General features: G+C 38.1%; 1 protein-coding gene across 1 annotated transcript; it reads right to left on the bottom strand.

Moving 5' to 3' along the window:
* Positions 1–69: 69 nt before the first annotated feature.
* Positions 70–18,317, bottom strand: LOC121511148 (SEC23 interacting protein). Its single transcript, XM_041789731.1, has 18 exons — positions 18,161–18,317; positions 15,850–16,346; positions 15,566–15,758; positions 15,263–15,456; positions 15,066–15,155; positions 14,865–14,985; positions 14,493–14,582; positions 14,258–14,399; positions 10,918–11,126; positions 10,737–10,828; positions 10,308–10,463; positions 7,673–7,768; positions 7,414–7,584; positions 7,174–7,329; positions 5,875–5,977; positions 2,443–2,625; positions 2,201–2,363; positions 70–1,318 (listed from the first exon to the last, which is right to left on the bottom strand). Exons 1-18 carry the CDS (start codon positions 18,288–18,290, stop codon positions 1,237–1,239), a joined length of 2,868 nt encoding a protein of 955 aa, XP_041645665.1. The 5' UTR covers positions 18,291–18,317; the 3' UTR covers positions 70–1,236.
* Between the last annotated feature and the right edge of the window lie 394 nt (positions 18,318–18,711).

Genomic DNA, 18,711 nt, shown 5'->3' with positions numbered 1-18,711 from the left:
TATCGAAATATTTTTACTCCTTTTTCAGATTTTATGACTTAACAAGGATATATTAAATCATCAGGATAAGTTCACATTTTTATACTTTAAGAACTCTGCAGACCTCAGACTGATGGGCCAGTTAGAACAGAAATATGAGATCATCTTGTGGGCCGGATTTGGCCCCTGGGCCTTGAGTTTGACACCCGTGCCTTATAAGGTGAAGCAAAGGATGGGCCATCACTTTGAATATTCAGACACTGTTTAAAACTAGATTTTCATATGACTATTATCTGACTTCAACCCTTTAATTTACATAATTTTTACTGATGCAGCACCACCAGAAAGTGGGCGCTGCACATCTGAATGCTGTTTGCTAACCACCATTAAATAAAGGAAGAAGAAAGCAGCGCTGTCTGGTGACAGAACTGACTTTACTTCTTTAAACTCAAGAAACCATCGATTTAGTGGACATTTTTATGTAAATGAGCAATTAAACTATTTATCTCAGTGTTGTCAAATAAAATCGATGTTTCTAAGCTTTTGAATGGAAATTAACACCAACCAATGCTAAACATGTCGGCCCATTAATGGACATTTCCATCAGTTTGAATCGAGTTAATAAACGAGGATGTACACCTGCGTACCGGCCCGTCTCCCAGAATCTTCTCTTTTTCCCTACTGCAGACATGTTTGTCTGTTATAACAGCTGTAAAGTACGGCAGAGATGTTCATATGTGCTGCTAATTTTATTTCTTGAGCTAGGATCTGCTGATAAAGCTATAATGTTGATATTGTGCATCCCTAGTTATATTATCACAGCTTTTTCTAGATAGTCTGACATTTGTCTCACTCTACAGTGAAAACTTCCTCCAACATTAAAAACAGAAAAAGTTGTGGCAGTAAAATAATGTCTAATTTTTGGCTATGAAGTAAAACTGACAAAAGTCTGACTCTGACTGCATTTGATTTCATAATGCTTAGTAAACCTGACCAGCCCTATTATTTATACAATAAAAATAAAATATCAAACATATTTATGCGTCTTTATTTTACTCTAAAAGCTATTTATATTTTTGTTACTTTAAGACAGATGGCATTATACTGTACATTGTTTTTGTCAATCTGACACAGCAAACTACATGAATAGAAACTGGGAGTAAAAATCATACTCAAAATTCAGAAAAACATCATGAAAATCATCAAGGAAAAAAAAAACAAAGATTTCAGACGGGCTTATTTCAGCATAGGAACGTATCAGTGTGCTAGTTGTTCTGGATGGATCCCCATAGTCTTGTAGATCTCTTTGAGAAGAAGCAGAGCTGTGTCTTCAGATTGCCTAAAAGAAACAAAAGGGAACATTTATTTATTTATTTTCATTCATAAATTGAACCTTAAATTCATGAGCAGCAGGTATCTGATGTCAAATATTAGAGCAGGATTATAGAGGAGAAATACTGCAGGTTTGACTCCATTTCAAGCTTGTTTATTTTAGTTTACTATAATTAAAGTAAGAGCAGAAATAATCTACAAATGATAAGATGGAATCATTACATTTATTGTCAAAAATTATTTTCATGGTAATCGAATCATAGCGTCCACTGATCACTAGTAAACCTGCTAGGTGTTTATTCAGCAGAAGGTTTAGTGACACTTTTGTTTTCATGAACAGAGTCGGTTTCCACCGTCCAACAGTTCTGTAAAACTAAATCATCTCTTACTTGCTCTTCCTCTGTTATTTTATGCTAGCTCTAGGCATAGGGTGTAGCCTTTAGTTAACACCTAATCATTATCTAGCATATTTAGCATGCACTTTTGGCACTGTTTCAGGATTAATGGCAGTTATTTTCAGCTGTTAGCCTGGTTAAAAACATCTAGACATGAGAGGGAATACTGAAGTTAGCCATGCTGTTCACTGATTGGTCAAATGAAGCTTAAGGGGGTGACATCTACAGCAATATTTCTGTTGTTTTGGACATTAACGCTCTACTAGTAAAGATGAAACTTGCTTCTTTGTGGTGCAACCAAACAATTACACTACTTGCTGTAAATTTCAAATATTTTTAATTTAGGGTCAAGTGTGGACTTTATACCAAGAGTCGACATAACTTGCTCGAAGCAGGAGCAACAGGCTGCAGGGCAGCAATTACAAAGTGTTGGAAGCTTCTGATTTCAAACGGATGTTAAGTGAAGAGCCAGAGTAAAATGAAGACCTCCATACCAGTAGCAGAGATGACTCTGGAGGGCAAAAAGGTACTCATTGAAACTCTCTATGGGTTTTTCCTGCAGAACGTAGTCAATACGATTTCCTCCATTCAGCATCCCAATTTTCACCTCGGGCTCCTCTTCCTTCTGTGGCTCAGGGCTTTCTGGAATCTTGTGGTCTGAGAGTAGACAGGATTGAGAACTAAATCTCACAGTACATACATATTTTTAAAACTGCCAAAATTCAAAGAAACCTACCCTCCTGAACTTGCTTCTCCTGCTCTTCTATCTGATTGGCCACGATGGCCAGCTCAGCCTGAAGCTGGGCCGATGAGGTGTGAGCACGAGCAAATTCATTGAGCGTCTGCCAGGCAGTCCTAAGGGAGCTGATAAAGCCCTGCTTTAGATCAGAGCCCATCCTGGAGAGACTGTCCTTCAGCTCTGGAATACAAAGAGATCCCTTATAAACTGTGTGAGAGTGGAAAGCTTTAAAAATAAATACTACAATAAATATACGTATACACACACACACATGTAACATCTGGATTTTCAACCTTCATCTTTACAGAGATTTTGATTTTAAATAACCAGCAATTACAAATGGTAAATGGTACATAGTGACATGGAAAACTTGCAGTCACTTCAGCTTTGCCACCAGGATCCAAACTGATTCTTTTACACACAAATTCTGGCTCTGCTTTTGTAACAATTAGAGCTTTAGTGCACAGAAATATTCCAATCATTAATCTTCAGATTAGTGGGCCGTTAACTAGTCATCAAATCTCATTCAGATAACAAGAGGCCAGTTGTATTTAATCTGTTTTTACAATTTAAGTCCATTGTAAAGAATATAATTTTCCATACACTTCCTGAGCGAGCCAAGGATCATTCTACCCTCCAGCCAGCTGGTGCTAGTAGTCTCACAGTTAGTGAAATAAGGATCCCCTGAGTGCAGTGAATGTGTCTCAGTGATTGCAGTATAAAGATACCTGTGTCTGGAAGGTCCAGTCAGTGGTTAATCCAAATTCCTGGCTACCATTGCACCATGAAGACGAAAGGACACACCAAATGACTTAGAAAAAAGGTTATTGGAAATTCTAAGTCAGAGGATGGATACAGAAACACATCCAAGGCTCTGAACATCCCCCAGAGTTCAGTTAAATCCATCATGAAGAAATGAAGGAATATGTCACATGTGTAAATCTGCCTAGATCAGACTGTCCTCACAAACTGAGTGAGCGTGCAAGAAGGAGACTAGTGAGAGAGGATACCAAGACACCTATGACTACTCTGAAGGAGTTCCAAGCTTCAGCAGCTGAGATGGGAGAGACTCTACAGACAACAACTGTTAGCAGGGTTCTTCACCAGTCAAAGCTTTATGGGAGAGTGGCAAAGAGAAAGACACTGTTGAAGAAAACTCGGATTCAGTCTGGACTAGAGTTAACTAAAAGGCATGTGGGAGACTCCATGGTCAAGAGGAAGAAAGTTCTTTGGTCTGATGAGACCAGAATGGAGCTTTTTGACCATCAGACAAGACACCAAACACTGACATCACCACAAACACACCATCCCCACTGTGGAGCACGGTGGTGACAGCATCATGCTGTGGGGATGCTTCTCAGCAGCCGGCCCTGGAAAGCTTGTAAAGATAGAGGATAAAATGAATGCAGCAAAATATAGTAAAAGCCTGTAGGGCACTTCTTCCAAGCTGTGGTTCTCCTGCAGACTGAATACAAGAGAACTACAGCTTGGAAGAAGATTTATTTTCCAGCAACACAATGACCTGAAGCATACAGGGAAAAGCTGCACGTTAAAGACAACAAGGTGAATGCCAAAGCCCAGACCTCAATCCGATAGAGAGTTAGTGGCTTGGCATGAAAGGGGCTGTTCACACTCAATTCCTGTACAACCTGACAGAACTTGAGCAGTTTAGCAAAGAAGAAAGGAGAAAAATTCCAGAGTCCAGATGTTTGAGCCTGACTGAGCCATGACTGATTAATAAAATCAATTAAAGAGTAAAACATCTAAGGGGAGAATACTTTTTATAGATACTTTAGACTGGAGAACATACTGGAGATTTTCTTGTTGGATAATAAGCCTTTGCTCTTTCATGACTAGAGTTTAGCAAGAGATTTTTTTGTTTACCAACTGGCTCCGCTGACAGTGAACACAACAGTTGCCTGTTCAGTTTGCCTTATGCAGTTTATTTCCCAGGTTGATGTTTGCCTACTATTTGTCTATTTATAGGTTCTGTTGCTCTGATTGGCCTTTAATGAATGTGACAGAACATCTGTCCAATCACTTGCTGAGATCTTTTTGAAAGGTTCTGCCCTTTCCAGACATCTATGGTGTATTGGCGAAATAAATGATGATATAGATGAATATATGTTGTCTTACATTCAGTATTTAAATGGATTTTTAAATTCAGTAAAGTACTGAGTGCAGTTTTTAACCACGTTTTGCTGTAGTGGCGATAAGTGTAACTGAAGTACAGGAGCAGCCTGCATATAAACACAACGCTAAATTTAAAACATGTTTATCTAAAACACATAGGCACTGAAATTTGGAAATAAAATAAATCATACAGTTAAAGGAGAAAGCAGCCAGTATGTCCTGAAAGTGTCCAATAATACCAACAGCTTGTCATTCCCCTGTAAAAGTATTTTTCACAGATAGTCATGATTCTCATGAGTTATCTTTTCAGGATGGAAAATCTAGATTTATCTGGAATAATCACATTCCTTAAAGGGTACATATTTTTTTACCCTGCTAAGACAAGTTTTATCAGTCTCAGAGGTCCCCAAAACATGCCTGTGAAGTTGGTCTGAAAAAACATTCCAGTATTGCATTTTTGCATTTCTAAAACAGAGGGGTCTCTGTATCAGCCCTGCTCAGAACCAGCTGTTTCTGTGTCTGTGGCTTTAAATGTTAATGAACTGTCTGACTCCGCCCCTGACCACACCCCTCTCAGGAAATTGATGTGGCACTCCTGATGTTACAGACACCTTTATCCAAAGTTAAGGACCTGACTGGGATTCAAACCATCAATCTCCCAGACCAAAGTCAGCAGGGTAACCCACTGAGCTATCCAGCATCTCAGCTGATAGCTGAGAGGAAGATCACGAGAGGAGGGAGGAACTTTCTTCCAAGGGGGAGGGCCAACCGAAACCTGGGGGCGGTGCTTACTCCCCACATGAGTTCATGAGGGTAAAATCTGAGAACGGCTTGTTTCAGCACACATTTTCTGAAAGGTGGAGAAAGGGAGGGTGGAAGGAATGGATTTTTCTGGTACTTCAGGGGATTGTAGACAGGCCAGGGGCACACATTTTTGTTAGAAAAGCCTGAAAAAGTGATTTTTGCACAATATGTCCCCTTTAAAAATATTTTTAAAGAAAAACCTTTCTGCCACGGTTTAACATGACCTTAAGCTGAAACTGCCTATACCATTAATGTTAGTGCACAGGTGCTAATTCCAATCTTTAATCCATCCATAAAGGGCACAGAGGTTTGAAATGAGTGCACAACTAGTAAGAGAACTTTATGAAAACTTAGTTCAGGCATTTAAAGCACAGACAAATGTGTTGGCACTGTGAAAGAGAACTATTCACTCATTGCTTAAACAAATTTGTTTAAGAAATGAACAATGGTCCAGTAATCTGTGGGAAAAGATTAAAAAAAAACATGCTCTACCTAGATGAAGCCTCTTCCTTCCTTTGTGATGTGGGACCAAGACAGGTTTCAAGTCCAAGTCTGGGACTATCATGGGCTCAATCCTATATGCCACTGGGTCCAGCTGAAAGAAAGTCGATGTGTTTATTAGTCATTGATACTCATCTGATTTCACTCCAGAGTGGCTCAGTTTCACTGCTTACAGAGCTTTCTGATAATGCTTCAAGATGAAAAGTTCATGTTTCTATGAACAGTAGTTTTATATCGCTATGGAGAAGGTCCTTTATTTGACAGCATTAAATTTCATGTTAAGAGTTTTTAGCTGGTTATAAATCAGACTTAAATTAATACTGCTGCCTTACTGAATATTACCTACAGAAGTAAACGTGACTTTTAGAGAAAAGACATGTTATTACTGAATGGTTGTTTTAAGACTGTCAGGCATAGGAAAGTGTCAGTAGAGGGAATTAAGAGCACACTGCACATTGGTGTTAATTTTGTCGACTAAAACATGACTAAAAATGGTCGTTGACAGCCTTTCTTTCCATGACAAAACTAGACTAAGACTAACAAAAATAGATCTGTGATGATTAAAACTGACAAAAACTAAGTTTTGTTTTCGTCAAGATGACTAAAATTAGACTAAAATGTAATTCTATTTTTGTCTGACATTCAAAATCCACTGTAAATCTGTCAGAAAACAATGCAGCTATAGCTATTCTGCCTCTCAGCTGTAGAGAGCAGGGACCCCAGGTTTAGCAGAGTGTAGAGAACACACTTCCATGATTTGGTACCAGATTAGGGCAAGAAAATAAATGCTCGGACTAAAGTTAAGACTAAAATGTGAGGACTTTTATGGATTAAACTAGACTAAAACTAAAAAGGGTTAGAAATGACTAAAATGTGACTAAAACTAAAAGGTCTTTCATCTCAAGACTAAGCTTTTTCTAAAAAAAAAAAAAAAAAAAGATATCTAGGGCTGTGGGGTGGGCTGCATATTAGAAAGCTGAGATAAAGCAGATAATGTTTTTTTAAATCAGAAAACATCACTTACAGATTTATAGGACAAGATTAGCAAAGAGATAAATAGTCCCTTTGTCTTCAGTGGGTGCCATGATCATTATAACCCCAATGTCCTTGTTGGAGCTTTCAGTATGAAACAGGTTTATGCAGAAAATGGCTTTAAGAATGATGCTTTTGTGAATAAGTGCACATTAAAATAATATGTACAGAAAATCATAATTTAACTCATGCTTCTGAGTGTCTGTAAATTCACTCTTACTACTGCTTTAGGATATAAAGATTGGAAGGGATGCATACTGGATGGTAAATATTGAAGAATCCCTTGCATGTAGGCAGCTGGTAAGTTTCTTCAATCTTTTCCAACCCTCGGACAGTCAGGAACATGCCAATTGGAGAGCCCAAGGCAAAGAAATTCACTGGCTCAAAGTCCAGAGCCTGGTAAACCACAGACACCTGCAGGACAAACCATTAAGGCATTAAATGTTAATTTAAACAAGTTAGACTCAGAATTTAATACGTTTCCTCAGTGCCGTTTACCTGTCCTGTGCCAACTTCAAAGTAGTTGTAGTCGACATGGATTGAGGAGAAGGAGTTTCCAACAGGAAGCTTCTTCACAGAGGTATCTGGAAGAGCTTCAGCTGCTTGTGCCACAGCCTGACTGGCCTCTTTGACCTCTGCTTTCTTCTCCTGGGATGCCTGACTAGCAGCCTTTGCACATGAAACAGAGAAAATTGACACGATGAAATTCATCTCCAACAAGCTGCAAGCCTCAGAGGTATTAAGGGGACTCACATACCTGCTTATTCAGTCTTTCTTTGACAAACTTGGCAATCTTTTTCCTGGGGCCGAGTGGGATTCCCATCTCTTTCAGGTCCTCAATCGTGCACATAAGCTGAAAGAACATGAATACGTGTTAAAGAAAAACGGATAAAAGTGATGTGAAGAATAACAATGCTTTTACACCTCAAGTAACAAAATACAGCACCTTTGGGAATATTCCTCTAGACCAGCGTTACTCAACCCTGCTCAACCAAAGAGCCAAATTGCTGAAAAATACCTTTGCAAGAGCCAGAATCTAAGTAATGAAAAGTGGCAAAAATGGGTTAAAGTGGCAATAAAAATAAGTTAAAGGGGGCAAAATGGTCAAAAAGCATCAATAGAAGGGCAAAAAGTGTGCATTAAAAACCAAAAAAATGGGTTAGGGTTATGGGGAAATGGGGAGAAAAAATGTGGCAAAAAGGGCAGAAAGTGGAAAAATTTGTGTGAGAAGTGACAAAAAAATAGTTACAAGTGGTAAGAATGGTCAAAAAGTGTCAAAAACATGACAAAAAATGAGTGAAAAATGATTAAATTGGGCAAAAGGCAGCAAAAGGTGTTAGAATGGGCAGAAAAGCAGCAAAGAGTGGTAAAAATTAGGAGAAAAGTGGCATTTTATGGCAAAAGCCAGCTTAAATGGGTGAAAAGTGGCAAAAATAGTAAAAAGCAGAATAAAAGAGTCAAAAACTGGATAATAGTGCCAAAATGGGCAAAAAATGCAAAAATAAGTGGCAAAATTGGACTTAAAGCAGTAACAATGGATTAAATAGCTGCAAAAAATGGAAAAAGGGGCAAAAAATTGCAAATAAGGGCAATGGAAGTTTATAGAAAGTAATAAAGGTTGACACTTAAAGCCTACTGTAACAAAGTGATTAATGTGACTTGCAATAAATCATTTCTGAGGTCAAAGTTTCCTTTTTTAAGTTTTTCTGGGGGAATAATATTTCAAATAAGACATAAAAGAGCCACAAATCATCACAAAGGGACACATGTAGCTCCAGAGCCACACGTTGAGTATCACTGCTCTGGACTTTAACCACCTCATTTTCTGCACACATGAATCCAACACTGCTGGCCTTTCATTGGCCACCAACTAGAGCTGATCTGAAACTGATACAAGAATCTAAAATCCCAACTGAGCCTGAAAGGAGGTTAATCAAGCTGCCAACAAGCCCAGTCTTTACTTTACGTATAATTTATCAAGTCCAAAATAAAAGAAAACTTTTTAAAAGTGTAAATATATTTAATGTAACACAAGAGAACCGATCTGTGCTATGAAACACTAATGACAGGTAACAGAGGTGAAGCTTCTGGAGGTTCAAAATAACTAGAATGGGACAGTTTGGGTTATATAAACTGTAAATGTCTGATGTTTTTAAAGGGATAAAGTAAATGTCTCTGTGTTTAATTCTGTATCAGGATTCATCAAGCCTGGTAAAAAGAGATTCTAACCACAGCCAGGCCATACAACCATGATCCTGATCATAAACTATCTAAACGTGATAAACAGTAGAAAATTTTCCAGACTGTAGTGCAGATATCTGCCTTTTACTTGCCATAGTTTCAAAATGTAAGGATATAAATCACAGGTGTCAAACTCAAGGCCTGGGGGCCGAATCCAACCCGTGGAACAGTTAAATCTGGCCCACAAGATGATCTCATATTTCTGTTCTAACTGGCCCATCAGTCTGAGGTCTGCAGATTTCCTCAAGTATAAAAATGTGAACTTATCCTTGATGATTTAAGAAATCCTTAAGTCACAAAATCTGAAAAAGTAAGGAGTAAAAATAATTAGATAAGAAGTCAGAAATATGGGAGGAAAATTAATTTGTGTTTTAATTTCACATTCTCAATTTTCCATCTCACAATTAGGACTCAAATTTAGGATTTTGACTTTTAATTTCATTCTTTGAGCATTTCAACTCATAATTTTGACTTTTCATATTATATAATGAGCTTTAGGATTGATAATTCTAAATTTAAATTCATATTTTGACCTTTAAACCAATCATTTTCTCATAATTTCAACTCCTAACTTTGACTTCATAATCCCATAGTTTGACCTTTTAGACTTACAATGTAAAATTCTGAATCACATTTTGACTTTTAATTACATGATTATACATTTTATTTCATATTTTGACCTTTTAAACTCATGATTTTGACTTTCTTTCTAATATATTTGCCTTCACGAAACATTTTATTTTTTCAATTTCAATTTCATGTTTTGACCTTTTTGAACTGATAAATTTACTTTTCTTAGATTGAGCCTTTAAATTTATCTTTTCAACTTTTTAAATGTCAAAATCATTCATCAGTGCTAATTTTTGCCATATTTTATTACTGGTGAAATGAGGTTGACAGTTTCTGGTTAAAAAGGTGACCCCGTTAGGCCCCCAGGTTAGACCTGAATCCAGAATCTGGCCCCTGCTGGGATTGAGTTTGACACCCCTGATATAAATGGTATACAAGAAACAGGAAGAAAAAAAAGATACATGAATATGTATAACAAAAAATGCCCTAGGCCCACTTATATGTATACACATTTTTAAATATTAAATACATTTTTTAAAACTTCTGATTTTATCAAAAATTAAAGCAGTTTTCATTCTCACAAAAGACTCCATGTCAATCTTCTCATCATCAAAGGTGCTCTTATACTCAGACAAGCCCAGATGTTCCAGTATGGCCGACAGATCCTTAAACTCCTCCCCATCTTCTTCCACAGCTTGATGAGAAACATCATTTCCCTGTGCAGCAGGGATGGCCACCTGATGTAGAGGAAGGATATAGAATCAGCCCAAGCACCCTTAGGCAAATATGACCTGTTATTGCACATATAATAATAATAATAATAATTATATCTTGAATTTATATAGCGCCTTTCAAAAAACCCAAGGACGCTTTACAGGAACACATAGACATGGACAAATTATGTAAGGGGTAAATATCCCTTACAGAGGGGAAATGAAAACAATGTTTTAACTGGTAATCAAGATGAGAGGTTATGTGTTACTGTGTATGTTTAATAACTAGTAAAAGACCTTCTGGGTGTCACCATTAGCAGCTGCTGTCATAGGCATGGGCACGGAGCTGTTCTTCTGATTTGACAACAGGTCAAATAGAATCAAGGAGCCTGCAGAAACAAAAAAAGACCAACAATCCAATCTAGCTGGAAAGCAAGGGGAAAAGGCACAGGTAGAGGTTATCGACCAGGTAATTTACCTAAGCTGTGCCCTGCAACTGAAACACTTCCTCTGTACTCTGGGTTCCTCGTCATGAACAAGGCATGAAGTCTGTTAATCTCTTGAGCAACTGTGTCCATGATGGTCTGGCAGTAGGTGGGACTGTTGTAGAAGAGCACATCCAACAAAGTCTCGTTTGTAAAGTGACGTAAACGTCCAGTGCTGGGTAAGGTGATCTTTTTTATCCTCCTACACAAAACAAGGAAGAGTAAAAAATTATTTTACCAAAATGAAATGACACAGCTGGTGATATTCTGTGTCCTAACAAAAGGAACAAACTGAATTACATGTGAATCTGACATCCAGTAGATAAGACACTGATTTTTCCCTCTGCCACAAGATTCTACTGCTGTGAGATATTATTACAGGATTAAAAAACATCAGGCTTGTAGCTAAATAAAGGTCTTTTAACAATACATTATTTTTCCAATCCTCACACATCAGGGCTGTTTTCCACCATAAATATTGGACAGTTACTTAACCTTTCACAAGCTTCTGGTGACAGGTACAACCTTGACCTGCTAAACCAGTGTTATTCAACCCTGCTAAACCAAAGAGCAAAATTGTAGAAAAATACCTCTACAAGGGCCACAACCGAAGAGGTGAAACAAAAACAGCTTGAAGTACAATAACAAGAGTTAAAGGTGACAAAAATGGTCAAAAAGCAACAAAAACGGGTGAAAAGGAGTGAGAATTTGGACGAAAAGTAGAAAAGGGGTCAGAAAGTCAAAGACAAAAAATGAGTTATAGGTGACATAAAATGGTGGCAAAAAATGTGTGAAAAGTGACTAAAAAGGGCAAATAGCAGTCGAGGGTGGCAAAAATGGGTAAAAAGAGGAAACAAGTGGTATTTAGTAGCAACAGGCAGCTGAAATGATTGAAAAGTGGTGAAAAAGGGCAAAAATGAGATATAGTGGCAAAAAGGGCAAAAAAGAAGAAGCAAGTGGTATTTCATGGCAACAGGTAGCCTTAAATGGATGAAAAATGGCAACAAAAATGGGGAAAAGGGGAAAAATGTGATAAAAGTGGCAACAAGAAGTTGCAAAAATGTGCAAAATCTAGAAAAAAAGTGGTATTTAATGACAAGAGATAGCTTAAATGGGTAAAAATTGGGAGAAGAAATGTGAAAGGGGCAAAAATGGGATAAAAGTGGCAAAAATGGGTAAAAAGTTGCAAAAAGTGTCAAAAGAGGTAAAAAAGTAGGAAAAAGGTGGTATTTAGTGGCAAAAGGTAGCTTAAATGGTTGAAAAGTGGCAAAAATTGTGAAAAAGGGCAAAAAAGTTTCCCTTTTTATTAGGTTTTCTGGGGGAACGATATGCAAAAATAATCTAATTGTGGTTGTTTTCCCCCCAATATTGCGATTTAATATGTGATTATTATCAGGTTCCTCATCGTACATATTTTTCAATTAATTCAAGCAGTAAATCATTCTATATGATAACCTACAATCAGTCAAGAATACTCATCATACATTAAACTATTTTATTATAAAACAGATCGGAAAGATGGAAAGATGCTTCCTGGGTTAATCAATCAGCATGTTTTGACTTTCCAGGGAGCCATAGCTAGAAACCCCCACATGGATCGATACATTTATGAAAATACATATTGAGAACAATTAAATTATTTCAGAAGCAATTCATCCATAGTAGCATGAATCTGAATATGAGGGTGCAATGAGCTTTAAGCTATAAAGGAGGAGGCTGGGGTGGAGGAGGTGAAGCTTTGCCAGCAGCAGCAGCATGGTGTATCAGCGTTAATGCAAGCAGGGATTAATGAGAAGTATGTCATATTTAAATGGACCACTGTGTTGAGAGAAAGAGCTGTGACTGACTGTGGGAGCTGGGAGGCGATAATTGGTATCAGCTGATTGTGGCTGAGGCTATGACTGTGAACTAACACTAAGGTTCATCCAATACAAGTTAGAATAAACTAGGGCAGACCAATTAAAAAAATATATAATTGCAATTATTTTTGCTCATATTGCAAATTTGTTAACAACTGCTTTATCGTAGGGGATTATGATTTTTATGGCACTTGTTTTGATTAAGAAAAATACATAAAACAAGAAAAAGAGGATTTTTGTAAACTATCCTAAAAACAACACTTTAACGTTTGCATAATTTGCATAAAATCTCTCCTGCTGCAATAAATGAATATATTAAACTGGTATTTTTATCACGTTTCAAGTTAAAGAAATATTTCACCTTCTGTGATTTGTAAATTTCAGCAGGCCATATTGTTATTTAACCTAATTTGTGATTACTTGCCCAGCCCTACTTGAGAGCAGTTATTAACAGATACTCCTGAGTACTGCAAACTCCAGAGAAGAGGGAAATAACAAGATACCTTCCCTTCCATTGTACAATGCCAGAGAAGAACAAACGTTGGTTTTATAAACAAAGGTAAAGCGCATTTTAAATATATAGATCACAACAAAAGAAATGTTTTTAAGGCTAACAAAGAACTGATTTTTTATTATATTATAGTCCCAAGTAAGTGGAGTCACACTAATTGGATTAGTCTGATACAAGTTAAGTAATCCTAAATGAAAAATGTTACATGAGGGAAAAAAGTACATAAAATAATATTTATGTGCTTTAACAAATGGTACTCAGAACACCTTTCAGAAATGTTATGAAATTAATGTTTATTTGTATACACACATTCACTGGCCACTTTATTAGGTACATCCTGCTAGTACCAGGCTGGAATGCCTTTTGCCTTCATAACTGCAAAAACTTTGCAGCTAGAAGTTTCTGGAAACATTCCTTGGAGATTTTGGTCCATATTGACACAACAGCATCACACAGTTGCTGCAGATTTGTCAGCATCTATGAGGCAGATCTTGGCAGATCTGAAGATCTAGTCATCAGAGTGTTCAGAGATGCTCCTCTGCTAACTCTGTTGTAGTGAGCAGTTATTTGAGTTACTGTTGTATTTGTATCAGCTCCAATCAATCTGGATATTCTCTGATGGGCTCAACAAGATGTTTTAACCAAGAGAAATGCTCCTCAGTGGATGTTTTCAGTCTTTTAGGCTATTCTCTGTGAACCCTAGACGTGGTTGTGTATGAAAATCCAAGCAGATCAGCAGATTGTGAAAGACTTAGCTAATGCATTAGTTACTGCCATGTTAATATGTTTTCACTAACAAGCGATTGAACAGGTATACCTAATAAAGTGGCCAATGAGTGTATGATCACTTCTAGTTCTACTAATAAACACAGATTTTTAAAAAAAAACTGATACCAAATGTGATGATCTTTATATCTAAATCTACCAGAGGTCCACAGTCAGTGTAAACATGACACTCCTCACCTGTCCACTCCTGTCGCATCCCCATGTAGAGCTGTGTGCCACTGGACAGGGAGGAACTCCACCCTACTGATGCTGTGTTTGTCCAGGTGTTTTTTAAAGTGACTGTTCAGCAGCTTCAGTGATACACTTCGGAAGTCATCCACTGAAAGCACAAGGACATGTAGAGTTTACTTAAAGGATAGCAGCATGGACAGTATATCAGTACTGGTAAATGGCATGATTAAATGCTGCTTACCACACTCGACCATGCTCCTAAACCTCAGATCACACACTGGACCAATACCATGAACCATAAACACAAGATGGTCCACCTTGGGTAGCTCACCTGACAAAAGATAAGAATGATTTTACAGAGGTCACTGATCTAAGGGTGTCTCTTTTGTTGTGCCGACATCCAGCTAATTGATTAGACTGACTATTTTTACAATCACATATTGAAATGCTAATTGCTTTTAGTTCATCAAGAGACATCATTGTCTTTTCTAAAAATACCATCTGACTTTGAGACACCTCTGAAACATACTCTGGGAATATGTGAGCTGTCTGTTTTTATCAAAGATCTATGAATGTATTCTCAATCAACTTGGGTGTAAGGGAACATATCTACCATCAGGTACTTCGTCATGGTCATCATCAATCCCCCTCTTCACCACTCTGGGCCGGGTCTGTCCGTCCTGAGTTGTGCCCCACTCATCTGGCATGGAGGAGGGCTGAAACTGCACAATAACCTAAAGAGGGAAGCAGAACTCCTCAAGTCAGGCTAAGGGAATCGACCATCACAAAACCGGAATAAACCTGCATGGTTTACCTTTGGATTGTGCATGACAATGGTCTCTCCAGACGGGAACTCCAGTCTACGGTGCCACTGGTTAGTAGACACAGCCTTCTTATATTCTGCCTAAATTAAAAAACCAGCAGGTAGAACCATATAAAAAATACACCATTGCACAAGTCCATGCACAGCTGGAACAAGTCATGTCAGTATCTTTTTGCAGTGAAAAGTACCTCAAGCTTTTCACTAAATTCCTCAGAGTAAGGAATAAAGCGACTGTCTGTGTCCCCTTTGTAGAACCATGAGCAGCGCCGGACCTCCGTTGGCTCCTCCTCCCAGAACACGGCAGTTCGTATTCGGTCGTATAGCTGCACATCGTATCGCCCTCCATCTGTACGGACAACCACATTTTCCGGGTCTGGCTGAACTATAAAGACAAACAGCAGTTAGAGATGGTCACAGTTTACCTGAACTGTTAGATACTAGATGACTTAAAGTCTCCAGATAGAAAACGTCACACAGCATGCATGCTTCACCTGAGTTATACGTCTCCTCTAGCTGAAGGGAATCAATAAAACTGAAAGGAAGCCAGACGCTCTTTGATTCCACTTGTTTGCAGTAGAACCAGTGAGGCTGAATGGCCTCATATACACTGTAGTTGTACGGCATCATGGGACCAGAAGGAACTATTGCTCCAGCAACAGAGGCTGGAGCTGGAGGTGTTTGAATCTGTAAGAAGAGCATACAAGAAGAAGGATAAACTCAGTTCATTTCATCAGTTTGATGAGTCAATCATACATATTGACCCTGATATATTTACCTTTGTGTTTCCTGGCGATGGGAATGTCTGCGGTGGGGAGCTCAAAGCGTATGGATTCTGATGAGGTGTGTGCGTTTGTTGCAGGATCTCTGGTGCTGGAATATAAGGGCTAGCTCTGCTGGAAGTGGGGGTGTGTCGGTATGGATTATGACTCTGTGGCTGCATCTGGGGAGGTGGTGGCGTCCCTGTGGTGGGTGGAGCAGTGTGGTGCCCTATGGGACTCTGGTAAACCGTACTGGCAAATGTAGAAGAAGAAGGAACCATATTCAAGCCTGGAGTTGGCAACGGAGCTGTCCCGAGACTACCTGGGACAGAACCTGGGACTGTTGTTGTTGGCACTGTTGACAGGGCAGGCGGTGGGCATGGCTGACCGATGGAAGCAAATGGATCACTGCTGGTTACAGAGCTAGCAAAGTAGTTCACTGTCGATGGGGCTGATCCATTTTCAGAGTTCTGACCAAGAAAGCTGTCTTCTTCTCCAACATCAGTGGAATCATCTAATAAATTACAAAAGAATAAAACATTTACCTTTGAAACATGAGTTATAATTTAATCTGCAAGTGACAGGTTAAGAAGTGTTGGGGGTTTTGACACAAACTAAACAGAACAGTGACTGGGGAATTAAAATCCCAACCATGACTGTAAAAAACGTTTATTCTAAACATTTTCAGAAGCACATGCCAGAAGATGTACAAAACATAAGAACATAAGTACTGGGTTGAAAAAATGTCCTAAAAGCAGTTACATAAGTTTAAAGGTACAACTTAGGGCAGGGGTGTCAAACTCAAGGCCTTGGGGCCAAATCTGGCCGTGGTGCAGTTTTACCCCGCCCACAAGATCATATCATATTCTAGTTAGAACTGACCCGCAGGTCTGAGGTCTGCAGATTTCCTCCTGTATAGAAATGAGAATTTAACCTTAAAGATTTAAAATATTGTTTGTTTAGTCATTAAAATTTGAAAAAGTAAAGAGCAAAAATAACGAGATAGAAAGTAAGGAATGAGGGAGAGAAATTAAGTTATGTTTTCAGTTAATATTTTCAATTTGCATAGGAAAATTCTGACTTAAAATTAGCATTTTGACTATTGTTTTGTTTTGTTTTTTTAATCTCATATTGTGACATTTTCAACTCCTAATTTTGATTTGTAATCCCATATTTCGACCTTTAAAAATCATGATTTTGTATTTTGACCTCTAAACTCATGGCTTTTTACTTTCTATCTCATATATTTGCCTTTTGAAAACATTATTTTGACTATAGATTTTGTGTTCTGGTCAATTTAACTAATATTTTGACTTTTCATCTCAGATTTTGAGCCTTTAAACTTATCATTTTGACTTTTTTTAAAATCTCAAGAGCATCTATCATTAGTTTTTTCCCCTTAATGAATTAAAAATAAGGTTTTTAGTTTATGGATAAATGTTGACCATGTTGGGCCCTCAGGTTTGACCTAAATTCAGATTTCGGCCCCTGCTGTGGTTGAGTTTGACACCCCTGCCTTAGAGAAGGGCCAATACTAAGGATTAAATTTTTCTCTTTGGTGTATGGCTTTATGCAGGGACAAATACATCTATCAAGTTTCAACGTCACAGATCTGGGTCTATGCTTTTAGTGCGGTAATGTCTAATTTGTGTGTTTTTAACAAGTGGTGAACACTTATCCCTCTGTCTTACTTGCAGGAGCAAACATGACTGTTCTGTATGACTGTCCTGTGTGACTTAGAGCATCAGAAGAGGAAATTCACAGCACATAGAAGAAACAGCCTTTTTTAATTGTACAGTTAAAAGCTTTACCACCAGTTTCAGGTTGGACAATTAAAAATGACACTTTTTATCCAAAAAAAAAGGGGGGGGGTCATCATATGATGATTACAACTAAAAGCTTTGAGAAGAAAAATCACAAAATAGATGATTGTGTATGTGGCGAGAACTGCATATTTATTTGTTGTGAATTAAAACAACAATAATAACTATAACAGTTAACAGGTAACAGTTACTTTCAATCAAAACGACAAAATAATAAAAACATTCACTGAAGAAAATTAATTCAGTGTTCTTGGCGTATAAATAAACCTACTGTTTCCGTTCCAGTTGTTCATTTAACAAGCGATTAATTTTTACCAAGAAGCATCTGAGATAGTTTGAGTGCAGAAGAAAATTAAAATACTTAACAGTAAGCAAGCGTGTTTTTACAACGGTTTAATTTCCTCAATAACAGGCCCCCTAGCTCACGGTTTACCCACTAGCTTGCTTTGCTAAGGACAGCGATAATGTTGACACATACTCTGTGTCAGAAACTCCATTAGCTCACCTCCCGAAAACACCACCAGACCCGAGGCCTGACTCACTGGTAAGAAAGGCAAGTTGAAGTTAAACTCCGGAGCATCGCTGAAAAGTAAATTTGCACTTGTATTGGGAGCATTATTTCTCCTATCTGCCATTTTCTTTAGAAATACACGTAGCCACTACCGGCATAGGAGGACGTTGTACATCCGGTTCCCCGTTCAGCCCTTAGCAGCTAACACGTTTCAATGATCTGTATAGCATCACCGGCTGCCTCTGACACACGAAGTCGCAATTACACATGATATATAGATCTTCTTCAACCATGCTGCCCAGTGACCGTCATAAGTAAGTTGCAGAAAAACAAGCGTTTGTCTTAACTGCTGCCCCCTAAAGGCTTGGAGATCGTGAACGTCATATTTCTACTTTCAAATTAACTAAACTTAAGCGAACGTGTTATTTTTATGTCAAGTTGTGTATGTACGCTTAAAATACGTTCTACTTACTGCACCACCAACTGTCAGTCTCAATGGAAACTCCCTACGTAGGCAATGTTTACTTAATATCCCAGCCTTCAGC

The sequence above is a fragment of the Cheilinus undulatus genome, linkage group 6, assembly GCF_018320785.1.
Source record: "Cheilinus undulatus linkage group 6, ASM1832078v1, whole genome shotgun sequence".
Lineage (NCBI taxonomy): Eukaryota > Metazoa > Chordata > Actinopteri > Labriformes > Labridae > Cheilinus > Cheilinus undulatus.
This window is presented reverse-complemented; position numbering and strand designations above follow the sequence as displayed.